The sequence below is a fragment of the Oncorhynchus mykiss genome, chromosome 17, assembly GCF_057628025.1.
Source record: "Oncorhynchus mykiss isolate SJ-2025 chromosome 17, ASM5762802v1, whole genome shotgun sequence".
Classification (NCBI taxonomy): Eukaryota; Metazoa; Chordata; class Actinopteri; order Salmoniformes; family Salmonidae; genus Oncorhynchus; species Oncorhynchus mykiss.
In genome coordinates this window covers 39,749,490-39,764,728 of record NC_143038.1, presented here as the reverse complement: position 1 = coordinate 39,764,728, position 15,239 = coordinate 39,749,490, and the positions used below count along the sequence as shown (strand labels likewise).

The window sequence follows — 15,239 nt, the reverse complement described above, 5'->3', positions numbered from 1 at the left end:
GAAGTTGAACTGTAAGTGCAAATGTTCCATATGGAATAAGCTGTACTGACTCTGACTGATTCAAAGTCATCATTCTCTGGGCTGGTAAATAGCGGGTCCACACAGACACAACTGCTTTCTCTCACTCTGTTATTGTCTGAAGTCACTTTTGGGGAGAGAGTGTGTTTATTTAAACAGACGTGTTTTTTCCTTCTTCCGTGATAGGATACAGTCTTCCATAGAGAAACTGCTGTCAGCTTGTTTATTCTGTCTTTTACAATTACTTACGGCAATGTGAGATGTTACTTTCCATTCATTTGTTCTCACTCAGATGGGCCAGTTTTAGGATGTAAAATGTAGGTCTTCATCATCAGAATTGAATTAGCCCACAGTACAGTACATCTATCATAGGATGTAAATAGGAGAACACACCTGATATGCATGTAAGGAAATGGAAAGGGACCCAACCCCTCTGAATCATTTTGTGTGAAATTGAATTTTTTTTACATTATATCAGTACTGTAGGTTTCTAAAATATTGAATATCCATCAAGAATAGCCCATACTTAATCATGATTTCATTTTTGAAGGGCACTTTAAAATGGCACCAAAACCTTCACAAGCAATTAACATTTCCAAATGTATACTAAGTATGTTAATAAGGAAATTGTGCTCAGTGTGCATTAAGGTTCTAAATGTGTGTTGTGTTCATTCCAGATGCACCCCGGAAATGGCCGTGACCTTAAACATCCCTCATGAGGAGCGGCTCCCCATTTAGATGTGTGACAGACTAGTGTCACTTGGCTGCATTTAAACCTGTTAGGCTCTTCTAGGCGCAACCCCAGACTGTGTGTTACACTGAGTGCCCGTCTTCTCAAACCTAGTTCCACATTGTAATATGGCTCAACTGGGGTCAATAATCGATTGTAAAACGTTCGAATAAATACCTCCAGGGTTCAGGTTCAAATCATTTGTATATTCTTTGAAAGAGAAAGGAACTTCAAAAAAGTAACATTTATTCTCCTATTTTGGGTGTGGAATCATACACTATATATACAAAAGTATGTGGACACCCCTTCAAATTAGTGGATTTGGCTATTTCAGCCACACCCGTTGCTGACAGGTGTAAAAAGTACACAGCCATGCAATCTCCAAAGACAAACATTGGCAGTAGAAGGTCCTTACTGAAGAGCTCAAAGACTTTTAACGTGGCACCGTCATAGAATGCCACCTTTCCAACAAGTCAGTTCGTCAAATTTCTGCCCTGCTAGAGCTGCCCCGGTCAACTGTAAGTGCTGTTATTGTAAAGTGGAAACGTCTAAGAGCAACAACGGCTCAGCCACGAAGTGGTAGGCCACATAAGTGCGTAGCATGTAAAAATTGTCTGTCCTTGGTTGCAACACTCACTACCAAGTTCCAAACTGCCACTGAAAACAACGTCAGCGCGAGAATTGTTTGTCGGGAGCTTCATGAAATGGGTTTCCATGGCCGAGCCTAAGATCACCTTAGGAGGAATAATGGTCTGGGGCTGTTTTTCATGGTTCGGGCTAGGCCCCTTAGTTCCAGTGAAGGAAAATCTTTACGCTATAGCATACAATGACATTCTAGACGATTCTGTGCTTCCAAATTTGTGGCAACAGTTTGGGGAAGGCCCTTTCCTGTTTCAGCATGACAATGCCCCTGTGCACGAAGTGAAGTCCATATAGAAATGGTTTGTTGAGATCAGTGTGGAAGAACTTGACTGGCCTGCACAGAGCCCTGACCTCAACCCAATCAAACACCTTTGGGATGAATTGGAACGCCGACTGCGAGTCAGGCCTAATTGCCGAACAGCAGTGCCCGGCCTCACCAATACTTGTGGCTGAATGGAAGCAAGTCCCTGCAGCAATGTTCCAACATCTAGTGGAAAGCCTTCCTAGAAGAGTGGAGGCTATTATAGCAGCAAAGGGGAGACCAATTCCATATTAATATCCATGATTTTGGAATTAGATGTTCGATGAGCAGGTGCCCACATACTTTCGGTCATGTAGTGTATGAGCATTTGATGTGGGTTCATTCAGCTATAATTTATGGTCTATAACTGCCAGTTGAATCTCATTTATTGCCCATTATCACATTCTTCAGTGTGCCACAGAAAACAGAAAATAATTTTCAATATTTAGAATGTTTATAGTTTGCTTTTTCTTTTCACAGTAAGTGCCGCAGTGAGAGTAACCACTTCCAACCCACCCTCTTTTCACAAATCTCCTCAGACCCTGTAACCGTAGTTTTGGGAAGTCTCTGACTGTGATTTACTTAAGTGTGGGAAAGAAGCTGGCTTTATAAACAGTGTAGGGCCTTCATCTGGCCATCGTACGGCCGACTGGTCTGATTACTTATGTTGTTTCAGTTGGAAAAGATTCAGCAGAGCCTCAGAGAATACAATTTCCTGGTAGAGAGTGCTGGTCTGCGGCTAGGGGTGTGAACTCTGCCCTCTCACAGTGTTAGGACAGAACTGATTTACAGATGTGTGTGTGTGTGTGTGTACTGATTGTCTCAAACTGAAACTATGCAGCATACTTGTAAAAGTGCTTTTAATGGAGACTTGGCTCCCTTTGAAGATATTTTTGTACTTTATAAAGAGTTCAACACTGGGGCTTGATTTGACTAATCTAAACAGACATGGATTTTAGGACAAGACACATCCTGTCCCCATATTTTCTATAGAAATGTATATAAAGCAGTGGCTGTCCTGCTTGGGCAATGTAACCAACTCATCAGCAAGCTTTGATGATTTGAATCAGCTGTGTAGTGCTAAGGGAAAAACCAAAACGTGCACCCAGGTGGGGGGGCACCAGGACCGAGTTTGGGAAACCCTGCCCTAGTAGATATCTGCACCGTGGAGGTAAACATTATTGTGGTAAAATAGAGAGAAAACTAACAGTCTAGAACAGGAAGTGACTTACTTTTACGTCATGTAGTCGGGGTGGGTTCTTCGATGAGATTAAAGTAGATTCACACAGGGAAAAGTTGCAGCAGCAATGAGAGAATTGAATGAGGGCTGATTCGAAGCACGCGCGCATCTTCAAAGGACACGCTCCGCTGAAAACACCCAGAACGCGCATTGCCTACATGCGTTAAACGGAATTTACAGCACGGGTGAGTATCCATAGGTAGAAAACTGAAGTAGCCTAATTAAAATACGCCATATGACCTTTGGAAATTAGCACCCACCATTTAGCCAACAACTTTTTGGACAGGAAGTGCAATAGCGTTCCTAGAAGAAGTGCTATGGATTTATAAAAGCAAAACATTGCATATTGAAATGATTGTCCTCCCCATTACATGATTTAGTTGTTGACCAACAAAGTTAGCGGTGTTCGAGTTTTTAAAATAGCCTATTTAAATTAGCCTACACCATGACTACGTCTCAGTGCATGTTATTACAGGAGGTGATTTGAAACATTGTGTCTGCCTTTGTGTGTGTGTGTGCGTGCGTGCGTGTGCATGCCTTCTTGTGTGATACAGAGAAGAGATTGAAAAAGAGAGGCGAGCGAGCAACCCCTGATTCCACTCTTACATTTTTACAGGGTTGTGGAACTTTGCAGGATGTTGCCATGACTCCAGGGGTATAGTGTTACACTTGTATAGAATAGCTGATGGGACACTGTAACAAAACTGATTGATACATTGGAAGCTTTCCTTGGTACAAGAACAGAATGACAGCTCGGACACAGCTCCCCGAACCGAGAAAACTTTACTATATGGTGAAGTCTGTGCTTTGCTCTGCAATGGAGAATACTGGACAAAATTAGAAGATTCATGGCTACAGTTGTGAGTAAATTCCAGACAATATTATGTTTCAGTGCTATTTACACTCCATAGGCCGTGATATTTTTGTTTGTTTTACAATTTATCTTTAATCCGGGAGCAGTGTCTGTTTATAAACTGTTTATTATAGGGGTTTGTTATATTATTTAGCCTAACCAATTTTATTATAGTAAACGAAAACAGAGACGAAAACTAATAATGAAAAAAACTATTTGGTAACCTGAAATTTAAAAAAATCAACAACCGTTTGAAAAACTACAACTAAACAAACGATGTATCTCCAAAACGAACTAAAATGAAATAAAACCATCATGAATTATGTTTTTTTCTAAACTTTGGGTAAAAATGTAATGGGGATTACAATAGTGTTTTCAAGCTTTTGACGGGGTTTTCAAGCCTACTAAATCCGGTGGTAAATGTGGCTAAGAGATGGTTTCAAAAATACCTAGCTTGTGCATCACTATCACCAGCTAACAGTGGAAAGCAGATAACTTGATTACATGTACTACTTAATTAAGTTAAACATTGGATTGGTGTGAACATGGGCGAGAGAGATACTCCTTCCACCATATTTCGTTGCATCAGTCTCAGCGCTATTCCTTTCAAATCCAAGTCACATTGAGATTGACTGTATAACGTAAACCTAACCTAACCTATGACCTGACCCATCACTTTACTGCCCCTCAGTTGCAGACTATACAACAGTAATGACTCCTAGCCTGGCACACACATACTTTCTTGCCCTAACATTAGAACTGAACCTAAATAAAATAAAATACAAATATTTTTATACAACTTAAACTAAATAAAACTAGCTAATCAGGTCTGAAAACTGAAACGAAACTGAATTTCAAATAAATCGCAAAACTAATAGGAATAAAAAGGAATATAAAAACACAGAACTATAATAACCTTGAGCTTAACTCTTATGTCCTAGTGAATTAGGACTTTATCTTATGATTATTTTACATATTCTTATTTTTAAGGGATGTTCTTTGCCTTTTCGCTAAGATGACACACACACAGAGAGAGGGCAAGGAGACTTTGCGGAGAAGGGCAAGTACTCCTATCCCTGCCTCTCATCAGCCGGGGACGAGAGGTAGAGACCCGCCAGCCGACCCCCATCACCCTCCGCTTGGCCAGTCCGCCTCATACCATCCCGGAGACAAGTCTCTCCACTGCCGCGCCAACTGGTCATCTGATGACTCGGATAATGACTCGGATGGCTCAGGAGCAGATTGTTTGTACCACGTTGTTTTGCTAGGAGACCACGGTGTTGGAAAGTCGAGTCTTGCCAATATCTTTGCTGGCATTCAGGAAAAGGATGCTCACGACCATACGGGAGGTGGGTTTTTCTACCAAGCACAATTAATATGATTATTATGAGGCTATTTATGGTGTGTAGCCTATTAACACAACTATTTAGTAGTTGTTTGTCAATGTCTTATCAGTGACCTAAAAAAACTATTAGTATCATCCATCCTCATCTGCTAATTAAAATCTATGGACACTAAGCACTAATGAGTTATTCAATGAGTTAATTCATTTTATGCATCTCTTCAACAATGACTGTAAAAGTAATGGTCTCTGACATTGCCCTGGCCCTAACAACCTTGGCTAACCTGTCACAACTACATTGATTGAACTCTTGTCTCTGTCATGTGTAGTACTGAGTGACCTCAAAGCATTGATTGGCAGCTTATATTGACCCATGCATTTTGGCATCCAGCTGTGCTGCTGAGTGATGTGATTTGTGCAGTTTGTCCTTTTTGAAACACCAATTTCTCTGAAAGTGTTTACTAGGACAGGATAAAAGTCATAATATTTACAAAATAAATCATGAAAACGTTTAGGTCATGCCTGATACGGTAGCCTAGACACGGTTTGCTTTATTTGTTTGTGAGAGGTTCATGCTGCCATGACTTGTGCGTGTCGGGTCGGCTGATGGGAGTGACTGGCTAAAGATGTGTCCCAAGTAGTACCCTATTCCCCTTAGTGGGGTAGCTCTGGTCAAAAGTAGTGCACTATACAGGGAATAAAGTTATATTTGTGAGACAGCCCAGCTGAATGTTGCTGTATTGCCCCTGGTCAAAAGTTTCTGCAATATACAGGGAAATAGGTTGCTGTGTGTGTGTGGCAGCTCCTATCTCTCCAGAGTGGTAAAGTCTCTCCTCATGAGACCTCCCTCTGACATCATCAGGAGAAAGTGTATAGCTGTCCTGTTTTCAGCCTGTCACTGACTTGGTCATGTTGTTTTTAGTTTTGGGTCACTTTGCTTGTCACACTGACAGCAATTTAACTGTTCTTCATAGCGGACCCCTTGGTTGGTTTAGAGCTGGTGTGGTGAATGGCAAGTGTACGAGGATATTACAATTACATTCATTCCATTGTAGGCATATTACTTGTTTGCTTGTTTACAGGTTCTGACCTTCACAATACCAAGGTCCAGAACAAATTCAAGGAAACGTACAGTATTATACAGAGCCATGATTGCATGGAACTCCATTCCATCTCATATAGCTCAAGTGAACAGCTCACCTGGTTTCAACAAAAATAAAGCAACACCTCACGGCACAACACCTCTCCACATGTGACTTTTTGTGTGTATGAACTGACATGTATGTGTAACTGATAGACGCGAACACACGCACTACATACATATTTAAACGTATGTAAATGGTAGTCTTTTGTCTGTCATTTATTTTTCTTTATGTGTCGGACCCAAGTAAGACTAGCTGTCACCATTGGCGTCGGCTAATGGGGATCCTAATAAATCAAATCAAAAACCTAGATTTGTCACTTCAACTCAAAGACCTCAACTTCTCAAGGCTTTGACGGGCCATTTGTCCTTGTCTTGTGCAGCAGCTTTTACAATAAGGCTATGGTTGACGGGAAAATGTAACAAGTTCTTTTCACTTTTGGCCAAAGTGTGTTTTAGTCTTGCCAGGATGATCTAATCAGACTAAACTAGACATGGCTCAGTGGTGTTTTCCGCGGCTTATATTCCATGGTCATGATGATATGGTAGTGAAGTGTAATAGCTATATTGCACATTTTAGCAGTAGTAGGGATAAACACAAGTGTAGAGTTATTGTATGTCAAATATTTATATATAACCAAATTCGTAAAACACCTCCATATTTTAGTTTCTAAAGTCATAACCTTAAAATGGACATGGCATAAATGATTCAGCATGAGGAAAAAAGAGATTCTGCACACTGAAATCTATGCTCTCATGTGGTTTATTGACAGCAGTCTACAAGGTTTTGACCCTTGAGTCTCCATCAGGTCTCCATTCACAAAGAACAAGCCTATATTTAGAGAGAAAGAGAACCAAATTCCATCACACCTGCTGGCTGCAACCAATTGTAGATATGTTTGAAGGAGTTGACATAAAGAAAGAAGTATAATTTATCTACAAGAATAAAACAAGTTGTATTTATATTTTTACCCTAGGTTGCAATGTCTAGACTCCCTTATGTCTAGACTCCCTTAACGTTATTGAGGTACAGTAGGAAATAATATATTTTCTATTCTCTTTCCTGGTTGTTTTGTTTGTTTAGGGGACACCTATGAGAAAACCATGATTGTAGATGGAGAGGAGACCACCCTCATCGTCATGGACACCTGGGAGAACGAGAAACAGGTATGACACAACACCAACCATCAACATCTTTGTCACAAAAATGCATTGCACAGTAGAGAATATGATATAGTCTCACATCAAAAAAACAGACTGAAAGCTTTAAGCTTTCTAATTTATATAACTTAATCTTACTCAGTGTTACTTAAGAACACAGGTAGAGCAAAGACACAAATCTGCTTGTGCCAGCCGAACCATAAGGCTCCATTCTAAACAACTATGATACCAAGGGACAGCCCTGCCCCTCCCTCGGTTTTGTATAAAAATATATGTGCTCACACTGTGTGCCTATAGCTAAACTCCATTGAGTCGAGCTGAAGTGGGGCGAATCCTGGCTGTGCTGGAGACAGTGAGTGGTGGCTCCAGTGGCATTAGGCGAGTGTCTGTATGGGACACTGATGGCTGTGGGGCTTAATTACTCCAGTATTGATTACAGCTGGGGAGTGAAGCGTGCAGGCCAAGCCACATGTTGACTTGTCTGTACCGGGTTAGAGGAGATATAGGGAGATAAGGATGTCTATAAAGACAGTGGTTTCAATGTGTTAAAGGGCACCAAGTGTCACTACAAGCAGAACGTCAGATGTTTGACCAATAACCATCCCTGGAGACCAGAGTTCTGTATTCACAAATGCATATAAGTCAACTTAGCTTAGTGCTTTTTCGAATAACGACGTTAAAACTTAATGTTGACCATCACTTATCTCAATTATCTTTTGAATTCATGAGTGCATTTTTGACATCAAAGGTGGCTTCAATGATTCAATTATAACAACAGAAAACACATGCTACATTACAAAGAACCCTTTTGGAACCCTTTTTTCTAAGGCAAACTTTTTAATCCAATGAACCGCTTTTGGAAGAACGGGTTCTTCGGATGTTAAAACAGATTCTTTGGAAGGCAAGAAGGGTTTTACATGTATTTATTTTATTTATAACCTTTGTACAACTAGGCAAGTCAATTAAGAACATATTCTTATTTACAATGACGGCCTACCAAGAGCAAAAGGCCTTCTGTTGGGACGGGAGATAAAAAAATACAAGACAAAATACGCATCACGACAAGGGAGACACCACAACACTACATAGAGACCTGAGACGACAACACATTGGCAGCAACACATGACAACACAGCATGTTAGCAAGACAACATGACAAAAACACAGTAGCAACATGGCAGCAGCACAGCATAGTACTGTAGCAGCACAAACATGGTACAAACATTGTTAGGCACAAACAACAGCACGAAGGGCAAAAAGGTAGAAAAAACAATACATCTCGTGAAGCAGCCACAAGTGTCAGTAAGAGTGTCCATGATTGAGTCTTTGAATGTAGAAATGGAGATAAAACTGTTAAGTTAGTGTTTTTTGTAGCTCGTTCCAGTCACAAGCTGCGGTGAATTGAAAAGAGGAGCGACCCAGGGATGTGTATTAGGGGGCCTTGAACAGAATGTCACTGGCAGAACGGGTGTTGTATGTGAAGGATGAGGGTTGCAGTAGGTATCTCAGATAGGGGAAAGTGAGGCCTAAGAGGGTTTTATAAAAAAAAGCATCAACAAGTGGGTCTTGCCTCAGGTATACAGAGATGGCCGGTTTACAGAGTATAGCGTGCAGTGATGTGTCCTATAAGGAGCATTGGTGGCAAATCTGATGGCGGAATGGTAAAGAACATCTAGCCGCTCCAGAGCACCTTTACATGCCGATTTATACATTTCATCGCCGTAATCTAGCATAGGTAGGATGGTCACCTTAAATCAGGGTTAGTCTGGTGAAAGAGGAGCGATTACGAGAGGAAACCAAGTCTAGATTTAACCTTAGCCTGCAGCTTGGATACAGTGGGGCAAAAAAGTATTTAGTCAGCCACCAATTGTGCAAGTTCTCCCACTTAAAATTATGAGAGAGGCCTGTAATTTTCATCATAGGTACACTTCAACTATGACAGACAAAATGAGAAAAAAAATCCAGAAAATCACATTGTAGGATTTTTTATGAATTTATTTGCAAATTATGGTGGAAAATAAGTATTTGGTCAATAACAAAAGTGTATCTCAATACTTTGTTATATACCCTTTGTTGGCAATGACAGAGGTCAAACATTTTCTGTAAGTCTTCACAAGGTTTTCACACACTGTTGCTGGAATTTTGGCCCATTCCTCCATCCAGATCTCCTCTAGAGCAGTGATGTTTTGGGGCTGTTGCTGGGCAACACGGACTTTCAACTCCCTCCAAAGATTTTCTATGGGGTTGAGATCTGGAGACTGGCTAGGCCACTCCAGGACCTTGAAATGCTTCTTACGAAGCCATTGCCCGGGCAGTGTATTTGGGATCATTGTCATGCTGAAAGACCCAGCCACGTTTTATCTTCAATGCCCTTGCTGATGGAAGGAGGTTTTCACTCAAAATCTCACGATACATGGCCCCATTCATTCTTTCCTTTACACAGGTCAGTCGTCCTGGTCCCTTTGCAGAAAAACAGCCCCAAAGCATTATGTTTCCACCCCCATGCTTCACAGTAGGTATGGTGTTCTTTGGATGCAACTCAGCATTCTTTGTCCTCCAAACACAACGAGTTGAGTTTTTACCAAAAAGTTATATTTTGGTTTCATCTGACCATATGACATTCTCCCAATCTTCTTCTCGGTCATCCAAATGCTCTCTAGCAAACTTCAGACGGGCCTGGACATGTACTGGCTTAAGCAGGGGGACACGTCTGGCACTGCAGGATTTGAGTCCCTGGCGGCGTAGTGTGTTACTGATGGTAGGCTTTGTTACTTTGGTCCCAGCTCTCTGCAGGTCATTCACTAGGTCCCCCCGTGTGGTTCTGGGATTTTTGCTCACCGTTCTTGTGATCATTTTGACCCCACGGAGTGAGATCTTGCGTGGAGCCCCAGATCGAGGGAGATTATCAGTGGTCTTGTATGTCTTCCATTTCCTAATAATTGCTCCCACAGTGGATTTCTTCAAACCAAGCTGCTTACCTATTGCAGATTTAGTCTACCCAGCCTGGTGCAGGTCTACAATTTTGTTTCTGGTGTCCTTTGACAGCTCTTTGGTCTTGGCCATAGTGGAGTTTGGAGTGTGACTGTTTGAGGTTTTGGACCGGTGTCTTTTATACTGATAACAAGTTCAAACAGGTGCCATTAATACAGGTAACGAGTGGAGGACAGAGGAGCCTCTTAAAGAAGAAGTTACAGGTCTGTGAGAGCCAGAAATCTTGCTTGTTTGTAGGTGGCCAAATACTTATTTTCCACCATAATTTGCAAATAAATTCATTAAAAATCCTACAATATGATTTTCTGGATTTTTTTTTCTCATTTTGTCTGTCAGGCCTCTCTCATCTCTTTAAGTGGGAGAACTTGCACAATTGGTGGCTGACTAAATACTTTTTTGCCCCACTGTATGTGCTGAGAGAAGGACAGTTTACCATCTAGCCATACTCCCAAGTACTTGAATAAGGTGACTACTTCAAGATCTAAACCCTCAGAGGGGAAGGGCATTCTTCTTACCGAACAACATTACCTTGAGTGTTTAACACAAAATCCGGGGATGGGCCAGCTGAGTACAAGACAGTATCATCTGCATTTAAATAGATGAGAGCGCTTCCTACTGCCTGTGCTGTTTTTTTTATATAAATTGAGAAGAGCGTGGGGCTTAGGATCGAGCCTTGGGGTACTCCCTTGGTGACAGGCAGTAGCTGAGACAGCAGATGTTTTGACCTAACCATTGGACTCTTTAAGAGAGGTTGTTAGCAAAACAGGCCTCAGAGACCCCAATACTCTTTACTTGACCAACAAGAATGGAATGGTCTACCGTATCAAAAGCTTTGGCCAAGTCAATAAAAGCAGCACAACATTGCATAGAACCCTCTGAATCTGAATAAGTTTTATATTGTAATTTTTCCCTTTTTAAAAATAGGGCCTGAGCATTAATGTTTATCAACAGGAGTTTGAGTTATCTGATCAGTTTAAAAAGATAGGTGTGATGTTTTAAACTGTATCTATATGGGAATACTCAAAACCATGCCCATCAATATCACATTTCTCAGCATACACTATTGCAGGTTGATACATGCAAAATAAATATCTGTTTTTGCATGTATATTGATTAGTTAATTACTCTTATGCTACACAAGCTAATCCAATATGTTAGTAGTTGGATTTATTTCACCCGTTACTGAGACAGTAATTCCAAATGAGAGGATTTAGGTTGTCTCATTTATCAATCTCTCCTATCCTGGCAGTCATTCTAAATGCAGGTTGCAGGTGATTAAATGTTCCAATTGTTGGATATCCTCACTCTGGCTGGATTCCAATAGGAATTACACATCAATCTGCATGTCAGCATAATGTGACTGGAGTTTCCTAACACCACTGTGTTAGGCTATGACTACGCTCTCAAAGAAAGGTCGTATGATATATGTAATGTATTGTCATAAAGATTAAGGCTAATAAAGCTGGCGGAACCGTTCATGGAGGGTTCTGGAAAGAATCCAAAGATAAAACAGTTCTCTGTAGAACCCGTCTAGGAAGAACCTTTAGATTATAAAATAGTTATTGGATGGACCATTTATATGGTGTTATATAGATGGGCTAGCTGACAACGTCACAAAAACAGTGTGCGCACTTCCATGGGGTAGAAGTCAGCGTGTTATTGTGATTCTGGATTTTTCAGATTGCTAGCAAGAGTCAGGGGCATCATAAGTGGCTTGTTTCAGCTTATCTTGTTGTTGATACCATGTCTTGTTTTGAGGTGTTTTGACTGATTTCATGTCAATGCTAATATGGCTGTGCTTATTGTGCAAATGTATTTGTTTTCAATAAACATTGAAGACGAAATATAGATTAAATGTTGTCAACAGTCTAAGCTGTGATGGAAAATGTTATGTTTGTGCTTTTTTAATAACCAATTTCTGTGTTCATGCAAGTGACTGAACGAATCCTCACTATCAGTATCTGCAATTTGGCAGTACGCCCAGACCCTTGTTTTGAGAACTAAAGATGTCTCAGCTTAGAGAAGAAGCCTTTTGTGGTATTTGTCTGTCACATGTATGACCCAGTATTGGTCGGACACATGAATGAAGCAAATGTTAATGAATTAATTATGAATGATGAATAAGCTAAAATCATGCAAACATGACTTGTCTGCAGTAAATAAGAGAACTAACAGGAATTCCCCGGGCGAGCTCCTGATCAACATGTGCACTTGGTACATTGAGTTGGTTGGAATTGCCCTTCTTATAGAGTATTGGGAAAAAAAGGGTGCCATCAAAGTCCAGATCCTGGACGAGCACCCAAATATGGCTGTTGTTGGTGAATGTTGAACTTCTCTCTCACTTCTTTGTCTGTGTCTCTCAGGAGGAGGATGAGAAATGGGTCCAGGACTACTGTATGCAGGTGGGCAACGCCTACGTCATAGTTTACTCCATCACGGACCGCAGCAGCTTCGAGAGTGCCTCTGAGTTACGCATCCAGCTGCGGCGCATACGGCAGGCCGAGAACATTCCCATCATCCTCGTGGGCAACAAAAGTGACCTGGTCCGCTCCAGAGAAGTGGCTGTAGAAGGTAACGTTGATTCTAATAATGTAATCATTAAAGCGTCTCTCCACACCTTCTGAACAGTGACTTGATGAGAGCCATTTAACAATATGAGCAGCACTCTGCTTATAAAAGAGACAAACAGTTTGGCATACAATAGTCTGTACTGCACTTTCTGTGGCCTTCATAGTCAAATAAACAAGCAAAAGTTACAACTACAGAACATGATCATATATTAAATGTTGCAGTCCACACAACATACTATAAGTTGTTCCCTTAATATTCCATGAGTTGAATTTACAGCACACATCTCATACACTAACACTGTATTTTACAATGTCACCGTAATTCTTGATGATTTGGTCAATGTTTTGATATTTAACCTGTTCTGCAGATGAGAATAAGCTTTGCTAATTCTGGTGCGATGAATCAAATGTATTTATGTTACGAGTTTCACCTGATCCCTGCCTAATAAAGAATCAAACGTACCCCTCCCACATGTAAACACCTCTCGTATGACCTCTTCTTCCTCTGTGCTCTGCTCTCTCCCAGAGGGCCGTGCATGCGCCGTGGTGTTCGACTGCAAGTTCATCGAGACATCCGCTTCGCTCCACCACAACGTCCACGAGCTCTTTGAGGGCATCGTCCGGCAGATCCGCCTACGGCGAGACAGCAAGGAAACCAACGAACGCCGGCGCTCCGTCTACAAGCGCAAGGAGAGCCTCGCCAAAAAGGCCCGCCGCTTCCTGGACCGCCTGGTGGCCAAGAACAACAAGAAGATGGCGCTGAAGGTTCGCTCCAAGTCCTGCCACGACCTGGCCGTGCTGTAATGGTTGCTGTGTGACCAAGTGTTTCACGCCGACAGTGGTCGCAGACTTCAACTCTCCTCTTTGCCCTGACGCTGTGTTCTTCGGGCGGCCATCTTGTGGGTCAAATCCTTAAACCAACCAACGGCTGTATTGTACTGTCTAGAGAGACTAATGCTATGCTCCAACCCCCTAGTGGTAAAGGGGATGGACGTTGTTATTTCCTATTTATTTCAGCCATTCAAAGCAATTGAGATGAGAAAATGTGAGGCAATTGAGACTTTTTTGTTGCTATATCACAGATCTGCTGAGAGTGAGTTTGCTAAACAGATACCTTATCAACTGTTTGCCTTACATCTAAGTCAATAGATTCCTAGACCAGTGTATCCAGACATAGATCTGGCATTTAAAGTCCTTTACAGTCTCCTTTGAGAAGGTTTTCTAAGATTATTGAGGTATGAAATAAACATTTTATTTTCTACCAAAGAAAGTGCTTTGAACACACCGTATGATGTATTTTTGCCATGAGGAAAGCAATGCCCACTTAGGTACTTTTAAGCAGACGTCACTAATGATTTGATTTCAAGGTTTTGCACTATGGGAGACAGTCATGTGTTGGGAGGAATCAATGGACATTCTTCTACAACAACCAAGAGAGCTCTTGTTTAAGACTTCTGTTCTGTCTATGAGCCCATCAGTTGACAGCTAAATTACATGTGAATGCCGACGTTGTTTGGGAATCGACACCATCGTGAACTTTCCAAAAGGATTATCCCGTCCACACCTTCCTCTACAAGCACCTCCTACCCTGGAAGGACCAGTGGGGTGTTAACAGTACAACTGTAATGGATGCTTTTGAAGAGGCTTGGTCTGATTGACCACAGTCAAAAAACACCAATGTATGATGACATGGTCCTGAAGAGACCAAAGAAGAAAAATGTTAAGTCTTCAATGTGTGTGTGTGTGTGTGTGCGTGTGTGTGAATGTGAATGTGTGTGTGTGTCCTGGTTGGCTTTGAAAGAGGTATTATCACTTTTGTACAAAGTTTGTAAATACAGTACATAAATGTCAAGGATTTTTATGAGGAAATAAAGGAGTAGGAAATATATTACCACTATACCATTGTCTGCTCTGGATTTTAATGTTTGTCACATTTTTGTAACCTTTTGTTAGACAGAGAGATATATATAGAAATTAAATGGAAGAGATAGTTGTGCTACCTTTCTGCTTTTTTCCTCATTGTCAAGTGACAATTTGGCTGAAGTAAAACCAGACCAGGCTACTAGGCTAGAAATTACACTCTGAACAATGTGATCATAGAGTTTTCAATGGCTTTAAAAGTACAAGTGATAGTTGTGCTGATTCTGGTGGGCACCTTTAAGCCAGAGCCTTCCATAAACCTGCTAAAGGAATCGGCGACTAGAGAACATAGTTTTACAATGTCTACTTCCCAAATGGCACCCTCCTCCCT

The 15,239-nt window shown here is 41.2% G+C and overlaps 1 protein-coding gene across 6 annotated transcripts; it reads left to right on the top strand.

The window, feature by feature from the left end:
* Window positions 1-2,533: 2,533 nt before the first annotated feature.
* LOC110494148 (GTP-binding protein GEM) lies at window positions 2,534-14,885 on the top strand. Of its 6 annotated transcripts, none has more exons than XM_021568925.3 (6): window positions 2,534-3,116; window positions 3,548-3,791; window positions 4,775-5,133; window positions 7,352-7,434; window positions 12,782-12,989; window positions 13,515-14,885. In XM_021568925.3, exons 3-6 carry the CDS (start codon window positions 4,800-4,802, stop codon window positions 13,790-13,792), a joined length of 903 nt encoding a protein of 300 aa, XP_021424600.1. In that variant the 5' UTR covers window positions 2,534-3,116; window positions 3,548-3,791; window positions 4,775-4,799; the 3' UTR covers window positions 13,793-14,885. The 6 variants fall into 6 exon arrangements, with proteins under 6 accessions (XP_021424600.1, XP_021424601.1, XP_021424599.1 ...); XM_021568924.3 differs by having other exon boundaries at window positions 2,714-3,116; window positions 4,800-5,133; XM_021568926.3 differs by lacking the exon at window positions 3,548-3,791 and having other exon boundaries at window positions 2,623-3,116.
* The last annotated feature ends 354 nt before the right edge of the window (window positions 14,886-15,239 follow it).

Bases quoted from the DNA above. Each gene is read 5' to 3' on its own strand.
- LOC110494148 (XM_021568924.3), top strand. The intron at 5,134-7,351 runs GTGGGTTTTTCT...TTGTTTGTTTAG, and splicing joins TGCTCACGACCATACGGGAG to GGGACACCTATGAGAAAACC. The intron at 12,990-13,514 runs GTAACGTTGATT...GCTCTCTCCCAG, and splicing joins CAGAGAAGTGGCTGTAGAAG to AGGGCCGTGCATGCGCCGTG.